Source organism: Hyalella azteca, unplaced genomic scaffold (assembly GCF_000764305.2).
Source record: "Hyalella azteca isolate HAZT.00-mixed unplaced genomic scaffold, Hazt_2.0.2 contig15125, whole genome shotgun sequence".
Classification (NCBI taxonomy): Eukaryota; Metazoa; Arthropoda; class Malacostraca; order Amphipoda; family Hyalellidae; genus Hyalella; species Hyalella azteca.
In genome coordinates this window covers 21657-44051 of record NW_025944986.1, presented here as the reverse complement: position 1 = coordinate 44051, position 22395 = coordinate 21657, and the positions used below count along the sequence as shown (strand labels likewise).

General features: G+C 40.2%; 1 protein-coding gene and 1 long non-coding RNA gene across 2 annotated transcripts in view; both read right to left on the bottom strand.

Moving 5' to 3' along the window:
- The window catches only part of LOC108673154 (serine/threonine-protein kinase Genghis Khan), a gene marked incomplete at its 5' end in the record, with an annotated part of 49952 nt that overhangs the window by 7234 nt on the left and 20323 nt on the right, over nucleotides 1–22395 (bottom strand). Inside the window, 13 exons of the mRNA XM_047884303.1 lie at nucleotides 1643–1733; nucleotides 2010–2195; nucleotides 2539–2659; nucleotides 4005–4153; nucleotides 4828–4996; nucleotides 5332–5439; nucleotides 5896–6044; nucleotides 6809–6944; nucleotides 7542–7679; nucleotides 8180–8306; nucleotides 9467–9626; nucleotides 19966–20181; nucleotides 21905–22049. Of these exons, the coding sequence (XP_047740259.1) occupies nucleotides 1643–1733; nucleotides 2010–2195; nucleotides 2539–2659; nucleotides 4005–4153; nucleotides 4828–4996; nucleotides 5332–5439; nucleotides 5896–6044; nucleotides 6809–6944; nucleotides 7542–7679; nucleotides 8180–8306; nucleotides 9467–9626; nucleotides 19966–20181; nucleotides 21905–22049 (1895 nt within the window). The remainder of the gene's footprint in view (nucleotides 1–1642; nucleotides 1734–2009; nucleotides 2196–2538; nucleotides 2660–4004; nucleotides 4154–4827; nucleotides 4997–5331; nucleotides 5440–5895; nucleotides 6045–6808; nucleotides 6945–7541; nucleotides 7680–8179; nucleotides 8307–9466; nucleotides 9627–19965; nucleotides 20182–21904; nucleotides 22050–22395) is intronic.
- On the bottom strand, nucleotides 11183–13706 carry LOC108673166. The gene is made up of 3 exons (XR_001930958.2): nucleotides 13657–13706; nucleotides 11541–11570; nucleotides 11183–11262 (listed from the first exon to the last, which is right to left on the bottom strand). It is a non-coding gene; the product is annotated as an uncharacterized LOC108673166 (long non-coding RNA).

The following is a 22395-nucleotide window of genomic DNA, read 5'->3' as shown; positions in this document are numbered from 1 at the left end:
CTTCAGAGTAGCGACTGGCGTTGCCACTGCTACCAGGCACCATGAGATGCAGCACTCTGTTTTCCAGTTCTCGTATCAAGCTGCATTCATAAGAAGTTACAGAACAAAACATTGAACATACACGACACTGCATGGATATAAGACTAGTCCCCTGATGTGTTACGGTGGAATGGATCTCAATTTAAAGTTTCTTCCGATAGTCTGTTGCAAAAGATGCATATTGTCATAGAAATCATTTATGAGACGAACACGAATGAAATTCGAGGACTAACAAAGAATAAAGCGAGATGGATCGCAATTGTTATGGTGAGGGAATATATGACACTTAACACTAATTAATCGATCTTCAAAATGAAACAACATGAAAGGCAATGCTCTTTAGACTAGAGTATGAGCCGACTTATGAGTAAAGTAATGAGGAATCCATGACAAAAAGGACAGTGAGAAAACAACAAAATCAAGCAAAGGTAAAGAAAATTATTGTTGAAAAAGAAGTTTTCACGGAATGAAGGTGTTCATATTATGGAGATAAAAATGAACTTACACCATAAATCACAAATTCAGACCGACTACAAACATTGTGCAAAGAGGATATTTACGAACTTGCCTCTGAAACAAAATGTCCGAGTTCAGTCAGACAATAATTCCCGACTGAAAAATCATTGGTTGGTCTATAGATGGTTGAGACATTAGCAAATTGAGACGTAGAAATCAACAAAAACAAATGGAAAACAAGAAAATGACTCGCGAGATTTCAAAAGATTCGAGGATTCAGGGCTGAACCAACTTTTGCGATCCTACAATGCTCAGAGTAGGAAAACTACCGGATTTGTCAGGACGTTAAAATTGTTCTCGTAATTTAAGCTTTGATTCCAATCTGTATCCATAATACCCTATGTTTGTACTATTGTCATTTCAAAATTTCAAATTCACTTGTTGCAAAACTCGTCCTCTACTTGATAATGAATGAAGTTGCATTCGAAACGTCGTAAAATTATAATAAAATGTCCCTTGGAAACCTGATATTTGGATTTTCACTTCCTATCAAGAGCCTAATTCGCCGAATCGAGAAAAATAATAAGAAAATTGTCAATAAGAAATACTCTCTGGTCTTCAACGAAACCTGCATTAAAGAACAGCTTCTGCCAAACTACACTAAAGTAGGAAAAACGAACCTCTGAATCTGTTTGGGAATTCCAAGCAAAATATAGCAACGCAATCTTGCTATACGAGCGAGTTCACGAGATATTCTTGCATACAACAGAACGTGTATTAAAACTAAAGGCAGAGGAAGATTGAATACATAAAAGGTATACAAATACGCCACACTCTTGATACCATGGAAAATAGGCGGTCAAGTCACATTGCAACCCTATAACATATTCGCTGCATCACGCCCCTTCATTAGCAACACTTATCAGCGCATAAGTAATTTCGTTGAACTAAATATATACGCTTCGTCCAGTTTTAACATTAATGTACTCCTAGAAAACTAAATTATCTTCACTGGTATGTAGTGTTATTACGAGTTAACATTACAATGGAACTCGCTACAGTTTACCCACGGAACTTTTTTTATTTTCGCATGAATAATGAAAATGGTTCAATTATGAAGCGCTAAACATTAGTGAATGTCACTCACGTTCTGGTAGCTCTGCTGTTCTCTTTGAGGGAAAACTTGCGACGGGACCGAGGTCGCCCCATCTGGTCATAACCCGTCCGTATGAGCTCGTCTGTGGGGGTAAAGTCGTAAATCGCAGTTCGCTTGACCCGACGTCGCATGCATCACATATTGGCTGCATCTCAAACATCGGTTTGGACTTCTTGCGTGTGAGTTGACAGAGAGATATACTCTTTGAGTAAAGAGAGGCAGACAAAGTTTTTTCCCCAGGTATAAGTAGCATTGTTGAATTGCCTTGTTAAATAGACTCAAGCAGTTCAAATAGGAGCAGTTCAAGCAGGAAAAAAAAATCTTCAAATTGTGTAGACAAGCGAAGTCCTGAACTAACCTTGCTGGAGATTACGAAGGTAAGCGACGTGCGGCAGGTCGCTCATCATGACGAGGTTGAGAATGCCGGACCTCATGAGGGGTTTGGAGCGGCGCAGGTTGAGCGTTTGTATCCAGTCTCCGGTGAGGACATCAAATACGTCGATGTGCGTCTCGGAGTACACTAGTAGGTGGCCATCGCACACAGCTGCAAGCAAACACTTTATTGCGAACACAAAGCAAGGAGCAGTTCACTATCCCTAACACCAAGGCAAGGCCACTATTAACAGAGCAACCAATTTCTGATGTTGTTATGAGTAGTAGTAGTATGTTTCTAGCGCTTCAGAAAATCTTGATCTATTTCGCGCCGAAGGTCGAACTTTAATTACACAGCGTCGTAACACAGCGTTGTTATGACAAACGTGTGAAAAAATATCACGCTCATTTTTAGGATTTATTCCAATCTAGAGAAAAATCATATGACAAAGTCACATGCTTCGCTAAATAATTCCAACAATATAATTTGTAACTCGATAACAAAGTGAACAAACCAATAGCGGTAGGAACGCCGGGATACATGATCTCCTTGTCCCGGGTCTTCCTGCCGTTGCCGTCCACGTAGACGGCGAGCAGCGTGAACACCAACAGGTACTCTCCCGCACGACCGGGAACCTGGGAATGGTAACGTGATTACTGCGCGGCTACTGTGGTGGTGCAGTGGTGAGAGACTTAGTCTGTCGCACCCAGCGCCCGGGTTCGAGTCCCGCTGGGGACAAGTTCTTCCGGGAAGCTCAGCCCATGGTCAAGTCAGCCATTCATCCAACTCTGGTTGATAAATGAGTACCTGGCTTGTCCAGGGTGTTGTGTAATGCAATCAAATGGTTCTGGCGGGTCAGCGAGCCAGTGATGGTCGTAGAACTACCAGCAGTTGTGCCCGGAAGAACTGAGTGCCCGGAAAAACTGAGTGCGAAAAAAGTAGAGTGCCCGGAAAAACTGACCTATCACCCCCTCCCTAGTCGCCACTACCAGGATGGGTAATTAAAAAAACAACACTGCGCGACTTGGTCATTACGACACTTATTGTACAGGAACCTGCGCACGACAACGTGGTTACTGCGCGACTTGGTCATTACCGCACTTATTGCACAGGAACCTGCGCATGGTAACGTGATTACTGCGCGACTTGGTCATTACCACACTTATTGCACGGAGACCACCGAGCGCAAACTCATCCCGCCATGCTTTTGAAGAGATTCTTGAGAGAATCAAATAATTAGTTTAAAGAGCGTCGCACGCAAAACGAACGCCAATTGAGACGCACGCTAGTCCAGCAAAATGAACGTATGGAAGTAGAAATCATTTAATTTTACTCATTAAATCAGGCAAGCAAAACAATAACAGGATGATAAATCTAAAAATCAAAATCCGCTAACAACAAGGCAAACGACGGCGTAGCAGACACATATTTTTAGCGATTGTATAACCTTTGCCAGCATAAGCGTAATACTACCGCACATTGGAAGGAATCGTCTAACATCAAAGTATCGTCCTTTCTCAAAACACATAATTAACTTAATCACGTCAAGCAATATTTCAGACTTCGCTTAACTATTCGGTTGCGGATACATTAGCCGTTGTAAATACTATTTTTAATTCTAATAACCGAACATAAAGGAGGATAGTGTTTTCGCCAATAGACGCGGGGTCGAGACACTGGGAGAAAAGCGTTTGTAATTACACTGTTAGAAAAAACGGTGAAAAAACGGTCCCACTGGCGTTCTAGTGGCCGGTCGCCCCGTGAAAATAAACTGTTTCGCCGTTTTTATCAGATGTTCTACGGATTTCAAGTGTTAAATTAGAATAAAAACGGCAACACGGTGTTTCTTTTCACGTGCCGACCGGCCACTGAAAGGCCGGTAATATTGTTAACGGAAATTTTTATAACAGTGTACAGAAGTTTTGAGAAGGAGAATACATTTATGCAGCAGTAGATAAATAAACTAGAGAAGCAAGGCACCTCAAGACATCGCATGGCCTCGCAGTTGCTGGCGGCGCTGGTGGAGACAAGCAGACCCCCAGCCGCAGGAGGGGCGCTGCCCCCCACACTCAGGCCGCCCCCCACTCCGCTCAGCAGCCCAGCTCCGCCAAGCTCGGGGTGGATCAGAGCTGAAACAATGACACTGAGTTGCAATTCACTGCTACAATGGCAACAAATCCTTGTTCTATTTGAGATGAGTTATCAACAGTAAATTACAACTGAGGTGTGGAATACACATATAAAAATTACTTTAATAGCTAAATAAACGCTTTGAATTTGAAACCGAGCAAAGAAACAAGCCGACGAAAATTATTAGAGCTAAGCATATATGAAACAGCACGAAAACAAGAAGTGAATTGCTAACTAATTACATTCAAGCCAATACGGCAACACACTGCATAGCAGATTTTGCAAAAAAAAATTGCGTGAATAAGTCGATTCAAAATCGTTCGAAAAATTCAATTTAAAGTCAGGAAAAAATCTCAGATGAGAATACGATTAAAAATTACAATAATATAATTTATAATGTCGAATTAGCCTAACAGATTTTGCAAAAAGTCAGCCCAGGTGAAGAAAGGCCATCAAACGCGGTGACGACGATTATGGAACTAATCGATACGAGGCTGAACAATTTTTCATGAGGTCGCTAGGCGCAGGAAAACCACGAGGCAGTGATCTTACAGGATTAATAATTATTGAAAAAACGCGAGTCATGGCGGAAATTGAAGTGTTACATAGAAAAACGTGTCGTAAGTACAGAATATTTGAAGTTATTATGTAAGGGGAAAGAAAGCGGACTAACAGAGCGGCTGGTGGTCGCCCGGGACGCTGTAGATGGTGAAGGCAGACTGGAAGCCCACAGCGATCCTGTTGTCTGATAGAACCTCAATGCTCGTGGCCGGCTGGGGCAGTAGGATCGTTCTGAAGACTTTGTGTCGCCCTTTACTTCTGTTAATCTCGTATATGATGACCTGTACCACATAAATCACCAACAATAAAACACCATACACAAAATTTGATGAATGGAATAGCTTTTCTAATTTTTAGCAAATTTGAATTCGTTTTGGATATTGTACCCATTGCAATATTATTATAAAACACCATACACAAAATGTAATGAAGGAAATTGCTTCTATATTTTATAGCAAATTTGAATTTGTTTATGAAATTGTACCCATTGCAATACAAAAGACTATCCATAAAATGTAATAAAGAGAATAGCTTCTATAATTTATAGCAAATTTGAATTTATTTGAAATTGTACTCATTGCAATATTTGCTCAGGTTATTTTACAGTATAGCAGACCTGTCGCTTAACAGCAACGCAGAGGCAGTAGGTGGTGGCGGGACCAAGCTTGGACGGTAAGCGGAACTTGCCAGAAGCGAAGGCCATGGCACCTTTGGTTTCTTGCACCTGGAAAATTATCACAACGTGAAAAGTGTGCTCTAAAGAACCCCTTTGCACATGATATAGGTTTATAGTATTGCTTTTCTATAGTCTTTTGTAAACAAGTTTCAATGAGATTTTAGTCACTCGAAACTAACAGTTAACAAGTTCATTCAACGGGTTCTTGAAATTTCTAGTTTTTCATTTTCGAAGTCTCTGCTATCTACCATTTGCTGCTAGAATCTATAAATTTTAAAGCAATCGGAGAAAGCAGATCAAGACTCGCCTTGATCCACTCGACGTCGTCGCCGGCGAGCGCCCTGACAGGGATGTAAAAGCAGATCAAAGTGATCAAGCAGATCACTTGATCACTTTAAAGGTGATCAAGGTGATCAAGCAGATCACTTGATCACTTTAAAGGTGATCAAGCAGATCACTTGCCCAAAAGCAGATCAAGTTATGTAAAAGCAGATCAAGACTCGCCTTGATCCACTCGACGTCGTCGCCGGCGAGCGCCCTGACAGGGATGAGCTTCACTTGACGCTGCCTGCCTGCGATCACAACGACGAGTTGTTCTTCGTTGAGCAGCTCCAAGCTGATCACCTTCTTGCCGTCACCAATACGGATGATTTCTGCAGTTAAAAGAAATGAAATGAGGAAATGAAATATTACAATATTAATTTAGAACCTAAATTCGCTGAGCCGCAGCACAGCGAAAGTATGAACTACAAAATTATTTAAATCGCTATGTTTTCACCAATGCGCATGATTTCTGCAATAAAAATAAAGGAAAAGAGGACATGAAATATTACAATATTTGTTTGGAACTAAAATAATGAATTAAAGAAGTAGTTGAATCGCGATGCTTTTCCATTAATGAAAGTAATGTTTCCTACGCATATTGATCACAAACAACAACAACACCCAAGATATAATACAAGAGCTGATTAGGCTCAAATTACGCACGCAATGGAATAGTGCAACAGAAAAACAATTTAAAATTTGCAATGCATCACCAAGTGATGTTTCTTCCTAAGAGAACAAAATTTATTCTAAAAATATTACTATGGATACTCATGACCAAGAAAACTTCACCCTCAGTAGGATGCAACGAAAGAACAACGCACGGGAAAAGAAAAACGAAAACTAATTTGTTACTACAGACGCAAAAACTAACTAACACGGGAAAAAACTAAGTGGCTCATATCTGCAAACAAACTTTTAATGCCCTCTTCTGGTAACAATTGAGTTGAGATATTCTGTACGACATGAAAATAATAGCACTAAAACGATAAAATAATTTAACCTAAGCGTAGAAATGATAAAAATGAAAGAAATTAAGATTAACGATGATAGTAATAAGAACGAATTGAAGGCGTTAAGAAAGTGGCTTCACCTGCAGCATGAAGGTCGAGGCAGAAAAGTCCTTCCTCTGCACCCAATAATATTCTGTCAGGGTCGATGACCGCGGCTGAAAGAGAGTTCTTGAGAGCTGTCACGCTGCCGTCCACCACCTCGTGCCCGCTGAACACCTGGACATAAAAACGTCGCGGTAACTCACGAAAAAATATAACTCAATACTCACTGCAGTGAGTGTTAGTGAGCGCATTTTCTTGTCAATGAAAACATGAAGTCACGGACGGACAGTCAGACGGACGGACAGACAGACGGACGGACGGACAGACGGACATGTCGAGCACAATAGTGCATTTTTTTCATAAATGAGAAAATGCGCTAAAAACCATAAGTGGCAAAACCTTATCACTGCATTGTATAGGTAGGGAAAAAATATGCAGGCTCGGCTACACCGCAAAAGCTAGCATACGATGAGCGAGTATAAAATACGGGACGAATCAGCAAGCTGCTTTGATTCGTGACGAAAAGATGCTCAGACATCACCGCCCAACAGATTCACAAAAAGTCAACTGAAAAAACACCATCATAGTCAGTAATAAGACGTAGGTAGAATATAATTTTTGTACAATGAAGCTATAACATACACATATTGTTGATGGCGTAATGCTTAAATTGCGTCACTACATTAATACGAGTTCCAACTCGCATGATAAAAAAAACATTCTGTCGAGATTAGCGCTATAAACGAGCTACTAATTCAAGACGTGACTCACTTGTCTGTTAGGTAGCCTGTTCTTCTTAAGTATCCTATGGAGCTCCTGCAGCGCCACCACCCACTTGGTCTTCTCGTTCTCAGTGTCCGCCAGCATCAGCAAATGATGACGCACGCCAACCATGGACGACGTTGTGATCTGCAAGTTAAACAACACAATTACTTTGGGTTTGAGTACCTTTAGGTTTACCTACGAATACTATAATAATATTATAGGTAGTACAAGTTCAAGAGCGATATTGCAGCGGCGCTTCAAACACGCCAACCATAGACGACGTTGTGATCTGCAAGTTAAACAACACAATTACTTTGGGTTTGAGTACCTTTAGGTTTACCTACGAATACTATAATAATATTATAGATAGTACGAGTTCAAGAGCGATATTGCAGCGGCGCTTCAAATAGCCCATCAACACGTGTCCTGTTCCAAGTTCAACAGGAGAGCATCCGGTGCTGGGGCCATACTTTCAAAACTCGCTAAGTGAACGTAAGTACTTACGCTCTATTTTCTTGTCTATGATTGGTGGTTATTGCTTGAAAGGCCGTCAATGATTGGCTGACGAACTTACGATCTCTTAACTTTTTTTGAAAGTATGGGCCCTGAACGATAAGCTATTCATATCAGGCCGCGGTACTCACCCTAAATATGCACGGGATATCCTTCTTATTAGCGTGAATAACATCGGAGTCTTTAACTTTGGTTACGTCGAACTGATCGTCCCTCATGTCGAGCACTGACGACACCCACACGCTCGCCACGGCATTCCTGCTCACAATGAACGCATGGAATTATACAGAAAATTTATTACTACAGAAAATCCGTATTATTACTACAGAAAATCCGGATTATTACTACAGAAAATCCGGATTATTACTACAGAAAATCCGGATTATTACTACAGAAAGTCCGGATTATTACTTCAGCCCCTGGCGTTCGCCGCAATGATTCTATTTGATTTATAAAACAGGTTGTAGTGAGATATTGTGCATAATCATATATGATACCGAACTGATTTTTATTCAATTTGTCAGTAGTTACTTTTACATCGGAACCCTGGCAACAATCTCCATGTAAAAATAAAGAGTGATCCGATAGGTACGTGTCGAAAAGCCGCAAAAATTTTACTTCACTGCTAAACAAGAAATTAAAAGTAGGTTCGTAAAATCACACAGAAATAGTTTCATTTTCTAAAGCTTCGATTCAAGTATACAAATAAACGAGTTTTTCCAGTAATTAAGCTGTGAACTGTCACTGTGAACCACGCGAAGAAAGTGGCTGAAATCCACAAGGAATTTAAGCCATCACAGCCACTGTTCAGATGCTAGTTACTGTTTTGAATGAGCTATGCGAAGCTCATCATGAATAATTCAGATAACATTGTTGAAAACGTGGAAGATTCATAGACCCTCCAGCTTCAGTACTTTATCTCGGACGAAAATTTATTATATACAAAGATTAGACTGCCGCATTACATTTTAATGCTAACATTTTAGAGACGGGGAAATTTGATTTTGTTGGCTTCAAAGCGGACAAAGACATCGTTGATACAATGTCACAGGCAAAATTCTAATCGACTTAGGCACATTAAATTAGAGGAGGTTGGATGCACAGACACAACTCTCAATCATAATAACGGACACATCATAACTGAATCCTGATCCTAGTTCATCTTTCTATATCTTGAAAATAAGAAACTATTATAATTTCCGTCAGAATTCAAGTAATAAATTAGAACCAATCGCTAGATCTCTTACCGGTCAGGCGAGATGTCATAGAGAAAGAGTTTAAAATCGCAGACGTATAACGGACACAACATAACTGAATCCTAATCCTAGTTCATCATTCCATATCTTGAAAATAAGAAACTATTATAATTTCAATCAGAACTAAAATAACAAATTAGAACCAATCGCTAGATCTCTTACCGGTCAGGCGAGATGTCATAGAGAAAAAGTTTAAAATCGCAGACCACCACAAACTGCCGCTGCCAGCCTTTCTTGACCCCGCCAGGTTTAGGCACCTTGACGAAGCCTTCGTAGGCGGTGCCGATGCCGCGAGTTGGATCGATGCCCAGCGGCCGCTTGGCTGTAATCAATTAAAAAGATCAGTTACACAATCTTACATACCTAGTACAATTTACAAAATTACATATCATATAAGTTTGTAAATGGAATGAAAAATTACGCTCACACTGGCAGATAGAATCAAAGAAGGTAACATTTTAGACCCTCATGAAATCTCGCTACTGTAATTGCGAACTTCAAGATGCACTGCATCAGCCTTATGAGTTGGTACAAAAGTCTTGTGACATCTAAAAATATCCCTCTGATCAAGTGGCAGGGACAGGCAGGTGGCATATCTAGTACTCACTCTGATCAGGAGGCACGGTGCAGACGGGTGGCAGCCCTAGTACTCACTCTGATCAGGTGGCACGGGACAGGCAGGTGGCAGATCTAGTACTCACTCTGATCAGGTGGCACGGGACAGGCAGGTGGCAGATCTAGTACTCACTCTGATCAGGAGGCACGGTGCAGGCAGGTGGCATATCTAGTACTCACTCTGATCAGGAGGCAGGGACAGGTAGGTGGCAGCTCTAGTACTCACTCTGATCAGGTGGCAGGGGACAGGCAGGTGGCAGCTCTAGTACTCACTCTGATCAGTGGGAGAAGGAGCGCCGGGGTTGATCGTTCCCTGCAGGCGGGCGGACGGGCCCGAGCTTGACGCTGGGCTGCAACATGCTACGCACCTGCAGCCAAGATACGATCTCATCACACACTTCGTAGAGACAGGACAATTCATAGGGGAATTAGAGACAGGGGCAATTCTTACAGGGCAATTAAAGACGGGGACAATTCTTACAGGACAATTAGAGACAGGGGCAATTCTTACAGGGCAATTAGAGACAGGGGCAATTCTTACACTGCAAAGTTGTGCTCGAGTGAGTTTGGCGAAAATCAGATCAGGAATCGCAGACGATGGTTCTGATCGTATCCATTCGAGGCCTTTTTATAGTCATTGATTAGTAGGAGTTCTTACATGAACGCTCAGTACTTAAATTTATTTCGCCCTACTGAAGAAATAATCTCTAAATTAACTTGAAAGAAATCAATAGATGTTGATAATATTCACGCATGTGAAATACCAAGGATACAAATTAGCCAATAGACTTATTTGGAACCTTTCAACCATCCGTTAGCGCAGAAGAATCTTAGCAGGACCGAGACACATCATTTACAAAATGTTGATCTTCAAGACAGGATTAAGCGTTCCGGTACCGTTCCAACATTAAGCACTAATTCTCGAGGAAGGCGATTGTTACGTTGATTATTGAACCCTCTGAACCGTTATCAAAGATATTCGTGATTAAAATGGAGTTGCTTCAGAAGGCAATGGGTAAAGTGCGAATCTGAGTGACTGAGAACGGACTCTATGTATGGCCCGAGGCTGCTACTCGTCCTACTCAAAGTTTCGTTAACTACTCAATGTTATAACTATATAATAACTAGATTTTGTTAACTCTATATTATTATTATTAACTCGGCATCAGTAGCCAAGAACGGACCCTATGTATGGCCTGCGGCTGCTGGTCGTCCGCGGTCTCGACGGTGGTATAGGCAGGTCGACGAGGCGTTGGTCCTCGATGCTCTCCCCGGGGCCCATGTGGCTGATGTGGTTGAAGTTGCTGGGGGCGGAGATCAGCTTGCTGCGACGGTCGTTTGCCCTGAGATAAACCAATGCTAGTTACTGAGTCTGTCTTATTGTCAGAGACATCACAACAAATTATTTCAGAACAAAAGAATGCCCATTGCGTAAGAAAAATAAAATACTTCATATACGACGATACAATGCGAAAGTTATATAAAAATAAGTAAAGTAATATCTAGCATGCGACTACTCATTTCCTATCAATTTTCCGGCCTGTTAGGCCCTAGGCATGTGAACTCAAACACAAACTCTACGACAGACGCGTAACGAACGAGGAATGTAGCTAATGCTTACTTATCTGGTTTCCATGTGAGGGATGTTATCCTGAATTGCATTGAAGAAATGCGCTGAATGTTAAAATTGCCATATAATATACATTCAAATAAATTTATTGTGCAGCTATTGAAACATGTGGATTTATTCTCTTACGTAAAAGATTATCCATCGTAACAGCAGCTTGCAACCTGTCTCTTATACACATCTAGATGTGTATAAGAGACAGATCTTGTACCGCGCCGATTATCTTTACTGGGAAGACTCATCGAAAATTTGCTTTAAAATTTAATTAGTTATTGCATTTAAAGCCAATTTCGTGTTGATCGGCTCATGTTCAGCGATGTTCTCATACTAAAAAAGGTCACTGCAAGCCGCAGTGAAGTTCATTTTGGACGAAGCATCAACGTCGATCTGAAAAGGACTGATATAGCGTTAGGTTGGATCCGTTGAGCATGGATCGTTGATGGGGCATCGTAAAAGTCTTCTGAAGTTTCATTGCAGTGATTAGACACAGGGTTGGGCTGGCAATTCTCACAGCAGCATTCACCGTCACAAAAGACGAAAGACTGGGAGTCCTGTGAACCAGAACTGGCAATGTTGCACCGACTAAATGATTTTTGGAGGCGCCAAAGTATGGGACTATGCCGCGCGTAGTCGACGCTTGAGGCCGCTCGAGCCGCGGCGGCAGGGGTGGAACTGCGAGCTCGGTATTTGCCAGGAGACCACGCATGCCAGGATGGTTGTGGTCCAGACGACCATGCACTAATAGTAGAGGTGGGACTTGGAGTTACAGCAGCAGAAGCGTGAAGTTTGAGTCGTGGTAAGGTGGGTGTCAAAGTGAGGCGTTTGAGGCGCGACAGCGCAGGAGAACAGGGAGCCGAAGAAGGCTGAGGGTCTTCTGAGTAGCGACTGGAGCTGCCACTGCTACCAGGCACCATGAGATGCAGCACTCTGTTTTCCAGTTCTCGTATCAAGCTGCATTCATAAGAAGGTACAGAACAAAGCATCTAACATACGACACTGCATAAATATCTGCCTGTTGCAAAAGAGGCATAATATTTTGGACATCATTTATGAGACGAACACCAATGAAATTCGAGGACTAACAAAGAATAAAGCGGGATGGATCGCAATTGTTATGGTGATGGAATATATGACAATTAACACAAATTAATCGATCTTCAAAATGAAACAACATGAAAGGCAATGCTCTGTAGACTAGAGTATAGTATATGCAAGCTTATGAGTAAAATGTTGAGGAATCCATGACAAGAAGGATAGTGAGAAAACAATACAATCAAGCAAAGGTAAAGAAAATTATTGTTGAATAAGAAGTTTTCAGGAAATGAAGGTATTCATATTACGGAGATAAAAATGAACTTACACCCTTAAATCACAAATTCAGACTTACTACAAACATTGTGCAAAGAGGATATTCACGAACTCGTCTCTGAAACAAAATGTCAGAGTTCAATCAGACAATAATTCCCGACTGGACATTTCCAATCGGCCTTATAGGTGATTGAGACATTAGCAAATTGAGACATACAAATCAACAAAAACAAATTGAGAGCAAGAAAATAACTTGCGAGATTTCAAAAGATTCGACGATTCAGAACTGAACTAACTTTTGCAATCCAACAAGGCTCAGAGTAAGCAAAACGGACCTTGCAACCTGTTCGGTAATTCCAAGTAAAAGACAGCAACGCAAATTTGCTATACGAGCGAGTTCCCGAGTTATTCTTGCATACAACATAACGTCTATTAAAACTACTGGCAGAGGAGGATTGAATACATCAAAGGTATACAAATGTGCCACTTTCAGATAACATGGAAAATACGCGGTCAAGTCACATTGCAACCCTATAACATGTGCGCTGCATCACGCCCCTTCATTAGCAATATTTCTCAGCGCAGAAGTAATTATGCTGATCTAAATATATACGCTTCTTCCAGTTTTAACATTAATGGACTCCTAGAAAACTAAATTATCTTCACTGGTATGTAGTGTTATTAGTGAGTTAAAATTACAATGGAACTCGCTACATTTTACTCACGGAACTTTTTTTATTTTCTAATGAATAATGGAAACGGTTCAATTATGAAGCGCTAAACATTAGTGAATGTCACTCACGTTCTGGTAGCTCTGCTGTTCTCTTTGAGGGAAAACTTGCGACGGGACCGTCACTAGTAGGTGACCATCGCACACAGCTGCAAGCAAACACTTTATTGCGAACAAAAAGCAAGGAGCAGTTCACTATCCCTAACACCAAGGCAAGGCCAGTATTAACAGAGCAGCCATTTTCTGATGTTGTTATGAGTAGTAGTAGTAGTAGTAGTAATAGTAGTTATAGTAGTAGTAGTAGTAGTAGTAGTAGTAGTAGTAGTAGTAGTAGTAGTAGTAGTAGTAGTAGTAGTAGTAGTAGTAGTAGTAGTAGTAGTAGGTTTCTAGCGCTTCAGAAAATCTTGATCGATTTCGCGCCGAAGGTCGAACTTTCATTACACAGCGTCGTAACACAGCGTTGTTATGACAAACGTGTGAAAGAATATCACGTTTATTTTTAGGATTTATTCCAATACAGAAATAAATCATATGCTAAATTCACATGATTAGAAGGATAATTCCAACAATATAATTTGTAACTCTATAACAAAGTGAACAAACCAATAGCGGTAGGAACCCCGGGATACATGATCTCCTTGTCTCGGGTCTTCCTCCCGTTGCCGTCCACGTAGACGGCGAGCAGCGTGAACACCAACAGGTACTCTCCCGCACGACCGCGGGACCTGCGACCGGCAACGTGATTACTGCACGAAGTGGTAATCACAAAACATATTGCACGGAGACCACCGAGCGAAAACTTATCTCGCTATGCTTTTGAAGAGATTCCAGGGAGAATTAAGTAATGAGCGTCGCAGGTGAAAGAAACGCCAACTGAAACGCACGCTAGTCCGACAAAAGTCCAGCAGAATGAACGGATGGAAGCACGATTCAATTTTACTCATTATATCAAGGAAGCAAAACAATACAGGATGATTAATCGAAAAACCCAAATCCGCTAACAAAGTCAAACGACGGTGTAGCAGACAAATATTTTTAGCTATTGTACAACCTTTGCCAGCATAAACGTAATGCTACCACACATTGTAAGGAATCGTCAAACATCAAAATATCGTCCTTTCCCAAAACACATAATTAACTTAATGTCGTCAAGCAATATATTTAACTATTTGGTTGCGGATACATTAGCCGTTGTCAATACTATTAATAATTCTTATAACCGAACCTGAAGGTTGATAGTGTTACTGCCAATAGACACGAGGTCGAGGCACTGGGAGAAAAGCGTTTGTAATACACTGTTAGAAAAAACGGTGAAGAAACGGTCCCACTGGCGTTCTAGTGGCCGGTCGCCCTGTGAAAATAAACTGTTTCGCCGTTTTTATCCGATGTTTTACGTATTTCTAATGTTAAATTAGAATAAAAACGGCAACACGGAGTTTCTTTTCACGTGCCGACCGGCCACTGAAACGCTTGTAATACCGTTAACGGTAATTTTTATAACAGTGTACAGAAGTTTTGAGAAGGGAAATACATTTATTCGGCAGTAGAGAAACAAGCGAGAAAAGCAAGGCACCTCCAGACATCGCATAGCCTCGCAGTTGCTGGCGGCGCTGGTGGAGACAAGCAGACCACCAACCGCAGGAGGGGCGCTGCCCCCCACACTCAGCCCGCCCCCCACTCCGCTCAACAGCCCAGCTCCGTCAAGCTCGGGGTGGATCAGAGCTGAAACAATGACACTGAGTTGCAATTTTACCACTACAATGGCAACAAGTCCTTGTTGTTATTTTTGAGAGTAGTTAACAGAAACAATGACACTGTGTTACAATTTACTGTTCCCATGAAAACAAGTTCTAAGTTATTATATATGAGATGAGTTATCAACAGTAAATTACAACTGAGGGTGTGAAATTCACATTACTTTAATAGCTATATAAACGCTTTGAATTTGAAGCCAAGAAAATAAACAAGCTGATGAAAATTATTGGGGCTAAGCATACATATATTAAAAAGCAGGAAAACAAAAAGTGAATTGCTAACTAATTGCATTGCATCCAAGCCATTACAGCAACACTGCATGGCAGATTTGGCAAATATTTTTTGTTTAAAGAAGTCGATTCAAAATCTTTCGACTAATAAATAAATAGCTTACTTTTTCTCAGCTTACCGTGTTAATAGATTACTTCTTAATAGCTTACTTCTTCTCAGCTTACCGGGTTAATAGCTTACTTCTTCTCAGCTTACCGGGTTAATAGCTTACTTCTTCTCAGCTTACCGGGTTAATAGCTTACTTCTCAGCTTACCGGGTTAATAGCTTACTTCTCAGCTTACCGGGTTATTAGCTTACTTCTTCTCAGCTTACCGGGTTAATAGCTTACTTCTCAGCTTACCGGGTTATTAGCTTACTTCTTCTCAGCTTACCGGGTTAATAGCTTACTTCTTCTAAGCTTACCGAGTTAATAATTAATGAAAAAAATTATCGCGTTACATAGAGAAACGTGTCCCAAGTACAAAAAAATTGAAGTTATTATGTAAGGGGAAAGAAAGAGGACTAACAGAGCGGCTGGTGGTCGCCCGGAACGCTGTAGATGGAAGGCAGACTGGAAGCCCACAGCGATCCTGTTGTCTGATAGAACCTCAATGCTCGTGGCCGGCTGCGGCAGTAGGATCGTTCTGAAGACTTTGTGTCGCCCTTTACTTCTGTTGATCTCGTATATGATGACCTGCACCACATGAATCACCAACAATAAAACACCATACACAAAATGTAATGGAGATAATAGCTTCCATAATTTATAGCGAATTTGAATTTGTTTATGAAATTGTACCCATTGCAATACAAAAGACCATCCATAAAATGTAATAAAGAGAATAGCTTCTTCAATTTACAGCGAATTTGAATTTATTATTGAAATTGTTCTCATTGCAATATTTGTACAGGTTATTTTACAGTATAGCAGACCTGTCGCTTAACAGCAACGCAGAGGCAGTAGGTGGTGGCGGGACCAAGCTTCGACGGTAAGCGGAACTTGCCCGAAGCGAAGGCCATGGCACCTTTGGTTTCTTGCACCTGGAAAATTATCCCAACATGAAAAGTGCGCTCTAAAGAACCCCTTTGCAAATGATATAGGTTCACAGTATTGTTTTCCTTCAGTCTTTCGTAAGCAAGTTTCAATGAGATTTTAGTCACTCAAAACTAAGATTTTAGTCACCATTTCCTTCAACAGATTCTAGCAATTGCCAGTTTTTCATTCCCGATGTCTCTCCTGTCAACCATTTGCTGCTAGAATCTAATGCGGGTCAAACTCTCGAATAAATATATTTTTATTCCCGTCCTGTTTAGACTTCAATACGTTTACAAAATTTCGTGAATTAATTGTAAACATAACAAATATTCCATCTTGACGTAGTAGGAACAATGTTCCCTCTAGTTGAATGACAGTGAACAACAAGGATCATAGAAATAGAGCAAGAAAGATATAAACCTGTCTGGAAATTTTGACCCGGTGTGCCAATGAGATTAAATAAGTTCCTCAGTGTGCCTCGACTGTTGAGTAGAGTAAAATTTTAAAGCAATCAGAGAAAGCAGATCAAGACTCGCCTTGATCCACTCGACGTCATCGCCAGCAAGCGCCCTGACAGGGATTAGCTTCACTTGACGCTGCCTGCCTGCGATCACAACGACGAGTTGTTCTTCGTTCAGGAGCTCCAAGCTGATCACCTTCTTGCCGTCACCAATACGGATGATTTCTGCATTATTAATAAATGAAATATTATTAAATGAAATATTTGAATATTTGTTTGGAACATACAATCGCAGAGCCGTGGCTCAGTGAAAGTGTGAAATACAAAATTTAGTTAAATTGCTATTTTTTCCGTCAATGAAAGTAATGTTTCCTTAGCATATTAATCACAAACATAACAACACTCAATAAATAATACACGAGCTGATTAAGCTCAAATTACGCACGCAATGAATAGGGCCACAGAAAACAATTTTAAATCTGCAATGCATCACCAATTGACGTTTCTTCGCAATAATACAAAATTTAATCTACAAATAATACTATTGATATTCATGACCAAGAGAACTTCACCCTCGGTAGATGCAACGAAAGAACAACACAAGTACAAGAACATAATTACAATTACATAATAAGTACAAGTTAGAGGCTCATATCTGCAAACATAAACTTTTAATGCTCTCTTCTGGTAACAATTGAGTTGAGATATTCTGTACGACGTGAAAATAATAGCACTAAAACGATAAAAGAATTTAACCTAAGCGTAGAAATGATAAAATTGAAAGAAATTAAGATTAACGATGATAGTAATATGAACGAAATGAAAGCGTTAAGAAAGTGACTTCACCTGCAGCATGAAGGTCGAGGCAGAAAAGTCCTTCCTCTGCACCCAATAATATTCTGTCAGGGTCGATGACCGCTATACTACCTATACTAATATATTTATACTATACTATAATACTAAACTACTACTATACCTATACTATATACTATACTATAATAATACTATAATAATATTATAAGTAATACGAGTTTAAGAGCGATATAGTGCAACGGCGCTCCTAACACGCTAACCATGGACAACGTTGTAATCTGCAAGTTAAACATCACAAATATTTTGTCTTTGAGCAACTTTAAGTTCACCGACGAATGCTTTAATAATTTTATAGGTAGTACGAGTTTAAGAGCGATATCGGAACGGCGCATCAAACAGCCTATTAACACGTATCCTGTTCCAAGTTAAACAAGAGAGCATCGCTTGATGAATGATAGTCTATTCATATGCATATCAGGTCGCGGTACTCACCCTAAATATGCACGGGATATCCTTCTTATTAGCGTGAATGACATCGGAGTCTTTAACTTTGGTTACGTCGAACTGATCATCCCTCATGTCGAGCACTGACGACACCCACACGCTCGCCACGGCATTCCTGCTCACAATGAACGAATGGAATTATATGGAAAACTCAGAGATTATTACTACAGAAAGTCTGGATTATTACTACAGAAAGTCCGGATTATTACTACAACCCCCGGAGTTCGCCGCAATGATTTAATCTGTCAGCTACTTTTACACTGGAACCCTGACAACGATCTTCATGTAAAATGAAGGAGTTATCTGATAATAGTTGAAAAGCTGTAAAAATTTTACTTCAATATTAAGCAAGCAATTAAAGGTAGATTCGTAAAATAACGTACAAATCGTTTTCTTTTCTAAAGCTTCGATTCAAACATACCAGTGAACGAATTTTGTCAGTAATTAAGCCGTGAATTGTCACTGAGAAACTGTCACTGGCATCCACAAGGAACTTATGCCATCGCAGACACTGGTCAGGAGCTAGTTACTGTTTCGGATGAGCTATGCGAAGCTCATCACAAATAATTTAGAAATATTGTTGAAAACGTGGAAGATTAAAATGCCTTCATGCATCAGCAGTTTATCTAGGACTACAATTTACAATACACAAAGATTCGACTGCCGCATTACACTATAATACTGACATTTAAGAGACAGAAAATTTAATTTTATTGACTTCAAGGCGGACAGAGACATCATTTATACAATGCCACAGGCAATATTTCCATCGATTTGAGCACATTCCAATCAGAGGTTGTTGGATGCACAGACATAACACTCAATCATAATAACGGACACATCATAACTGAATCCTAATCCTAGTTCATCATTCCATATTTTGAAAATAATAAACTAATATACTTTTCTGACGGAAACTATAATAGTTTCTTAAGAAATGAATTAGAACTAAGAGCTGGATGGCTTACCGGTCAGGCGAGATGTCATAGAGAAAAAGTTTAAAATCGCAGACCACCACAAACTGCCGCTGCCAGCCTTTCTTGACACCGCCCGGTTTAGGCACCTTGACGAAGCCTTCGTAGGCGGTGCCGATGCCGCGGGTTGGATCGATGCCCAGCGGCCGCTTCGCTGTAATCAATTAAAAAGATCAGTTACAAAATCTTACATAGTACAATTTACAAAATTACATAGCAGAAGTTTGAAAAATATAATGAAAAATTACGCTCACACGTGGCAGATAAAATCAAGGAAGGTAACATTCTAGAAAGTAAATCAAAGAAAATAATGTAAGATGAAATCTCGCTACTGCGATGACGAAATCTAAGATGCACTGCATCAGCTTGATGAGGTGATAAAAAAAGTCTTGTGACATCTACAAATCTCCCTACTACCAGGTGGCAGGGACAGGCAGATGGCAGCTCTAGTACTCACTCTGATCAGGAGGCACGGTGGCAGCTCTAGTACTCACTCTGCTCAGGTGGCACGGTGGCAGCTCTAGTACTCACTCTGATCAGGTGGCACGGTGGCAGCTCTAGTACTCACTCTGATCAGGTGGCACGGGACAGGCGGGTGGCACCTTCTCCTTGCAGTTGGTGTGGCAGACGAAGCCACAGACCTCACAGACGACGCCCTGTCTTGTGAGGCCCACCATGAGGGAGGTGCAGTGGAAGCACTTGACGGGGTCGCCGAAGCTGCGCACCACAAACTGATGTACCTTCATGCCCGCACCTCCTTGCTGCTGCTGCTGCTGCTGTTTCGCTGAAATATTGATGAATTTATGTCATATGAAGATCTACATGTCTTCCTTGCTGTTGTTGCTGTTGTTTTGCTGAAATATTAATAAATTTGTGCCATATGAACAACTACATGTCTTCCTTGCTGCTGTTGCTGCTTTTGTTTCGCTGAAATATTGATGAATTTACGTTATATGAAGATCTACATGTCTTCCTTGCTGTTGCTGCTGTTGTTTCGCTGAAATATTAATAAATTTATGCCATATGAACAACTACATGTCTTCCTTGCTGCTGCTGCTGCTATTGTTTCGCTGAAATATTAATAAATTTATGTCATATGAACAACTACATGTCTTCCTTGCTGCTGCTGCTGCTGTTGTTTCGCTGCAATATTAATAAATTTATGCCATATGAACAACTACATGTCATCCTTGCTGCTGTTGCTGCTATTGTTTCGCTGAAATATTAATAAATTTATGTCATATGAAGATCTACATGTCATCCTTGCTGCTGCTGCTGTTGTTTCGCTGGAATATTAATTAATTTGTGTCAGTATTATTACCACAGAAAGTCCGGATTATTAGATGAAGTTCTGAAATAAATAAAACGAATTAACTCGAACATCTACATGTCATGAATAGATTCTACTCCCATATAAAATAATATCAGAATTTATTAGCAACATCAATGCTAATCTTACCTCGAGCCACATCAGTCTCAAGTCTGAATTTAAATAATAGGTTTCATTGCTGAAATATCAGTAAATTTGTGTTATGTGAACATCTACATGTCGTGAATAGATTTTAAATAATATATGAACAACTAAATGTCATGAATAGATTTTACTCCTATATAAAATAATACTAAAATTTATGAGCCACATCAAAGTTAATCTTACATCGAGTAACATCAGTCTCAAGGCTGATTTTCAACAATAGGTTTAACTGAGCAATGGCAACAAGTTGGTAAAATAAGATCAGAACACACTAGTTACAAAAAGCAATTATATTTTATAGGAATTCAAGAAGCGTAGGCAATTGAATTAAAAATTGTTCACCACAAATACAAAATAATGTGCAGTCAAAATACTTCATTCTATCGATAAAGCTGAAAGCCTGTGGACAATAGATAAGCGCAAGGCAGTGTTAATAAATAAGCACTATCAGCTATCGCTAGGCAGAGCGAGAAAATGAAAAGCTGTCCTGGGCCCATACTTTCAAAAAAAGTTAAGAGATCGTAAGTTCATCAGCCAATCATTGACGGCCTTTCAAGCAAAATCCACCAATCATATACAAGAAAATAGAGCGTAAGTACTTACGTTCACTTAGCGAACTTTGAAAGTATGGCCCCTAAATACGAGGCAGTTGCTTCATGTTACAATATAAACACCAACGAGACAGAGATAGGAAAGATTTCAGTCGCTTGCAGATATTGATGTTTCTCGATTGTGGAGTTATTTCAAATGTCATTACCGGCTACGTTACGGTAGTGTTCATCCATATTTTGAAGTCTCTCAGTTGAGGAGTTATTTAAAGTGTTATTACCGGTAATACTATGCTATTGCTCACCCATATTTCAAGTGTCATCACCGGTAATACTACGGTATTGCCCACCCATATTTCGAGTGTCATCACCGGTAATACTACGGTATTGCCCACCCATATTTCAAGTGTCATCACCGGTAATACTACGGTATTGCCCACCCATATTTCGAGTGTCATTGACGGTGTTATTATGCTATTGCTCACCCATATTGAGCGCCTGCTGCTGCTGGGCGCTGAGCATGTGGTAGGGCACGTTGCTGCCCTGAGCGTTCAGTAGCTGGTAGGGCGGAGGGTTGTTCGGCAGCGGAGGGAGAGGCCTCAGCTCCAGGTTACCCGGGGATGATTGTTCCTGCACACCATAAGATGATCTTTATTGACATTCAGTAAGTTTCATATAGGTGTTCAACGGCTATTTAAATAATCAAATATAATATAATAAAAGAATACATTTTATAATAATGCACAAGACAAAATGATCCTTATTGACAGTCAGCAAGTTTTATAGATGAGCCTTATTGAAATACAGTAAGTTTCATATAGATTTTTCAGCGGCGAGAAAAGTTCTCGATTATATTTATATAATCAAATATAATATAATCAAAATATACATTTTAGAATATATAAATAAACAATATACATGTATTATATAATACATATATAATATTATATAATATCAATAAAAATATAATCAAGAT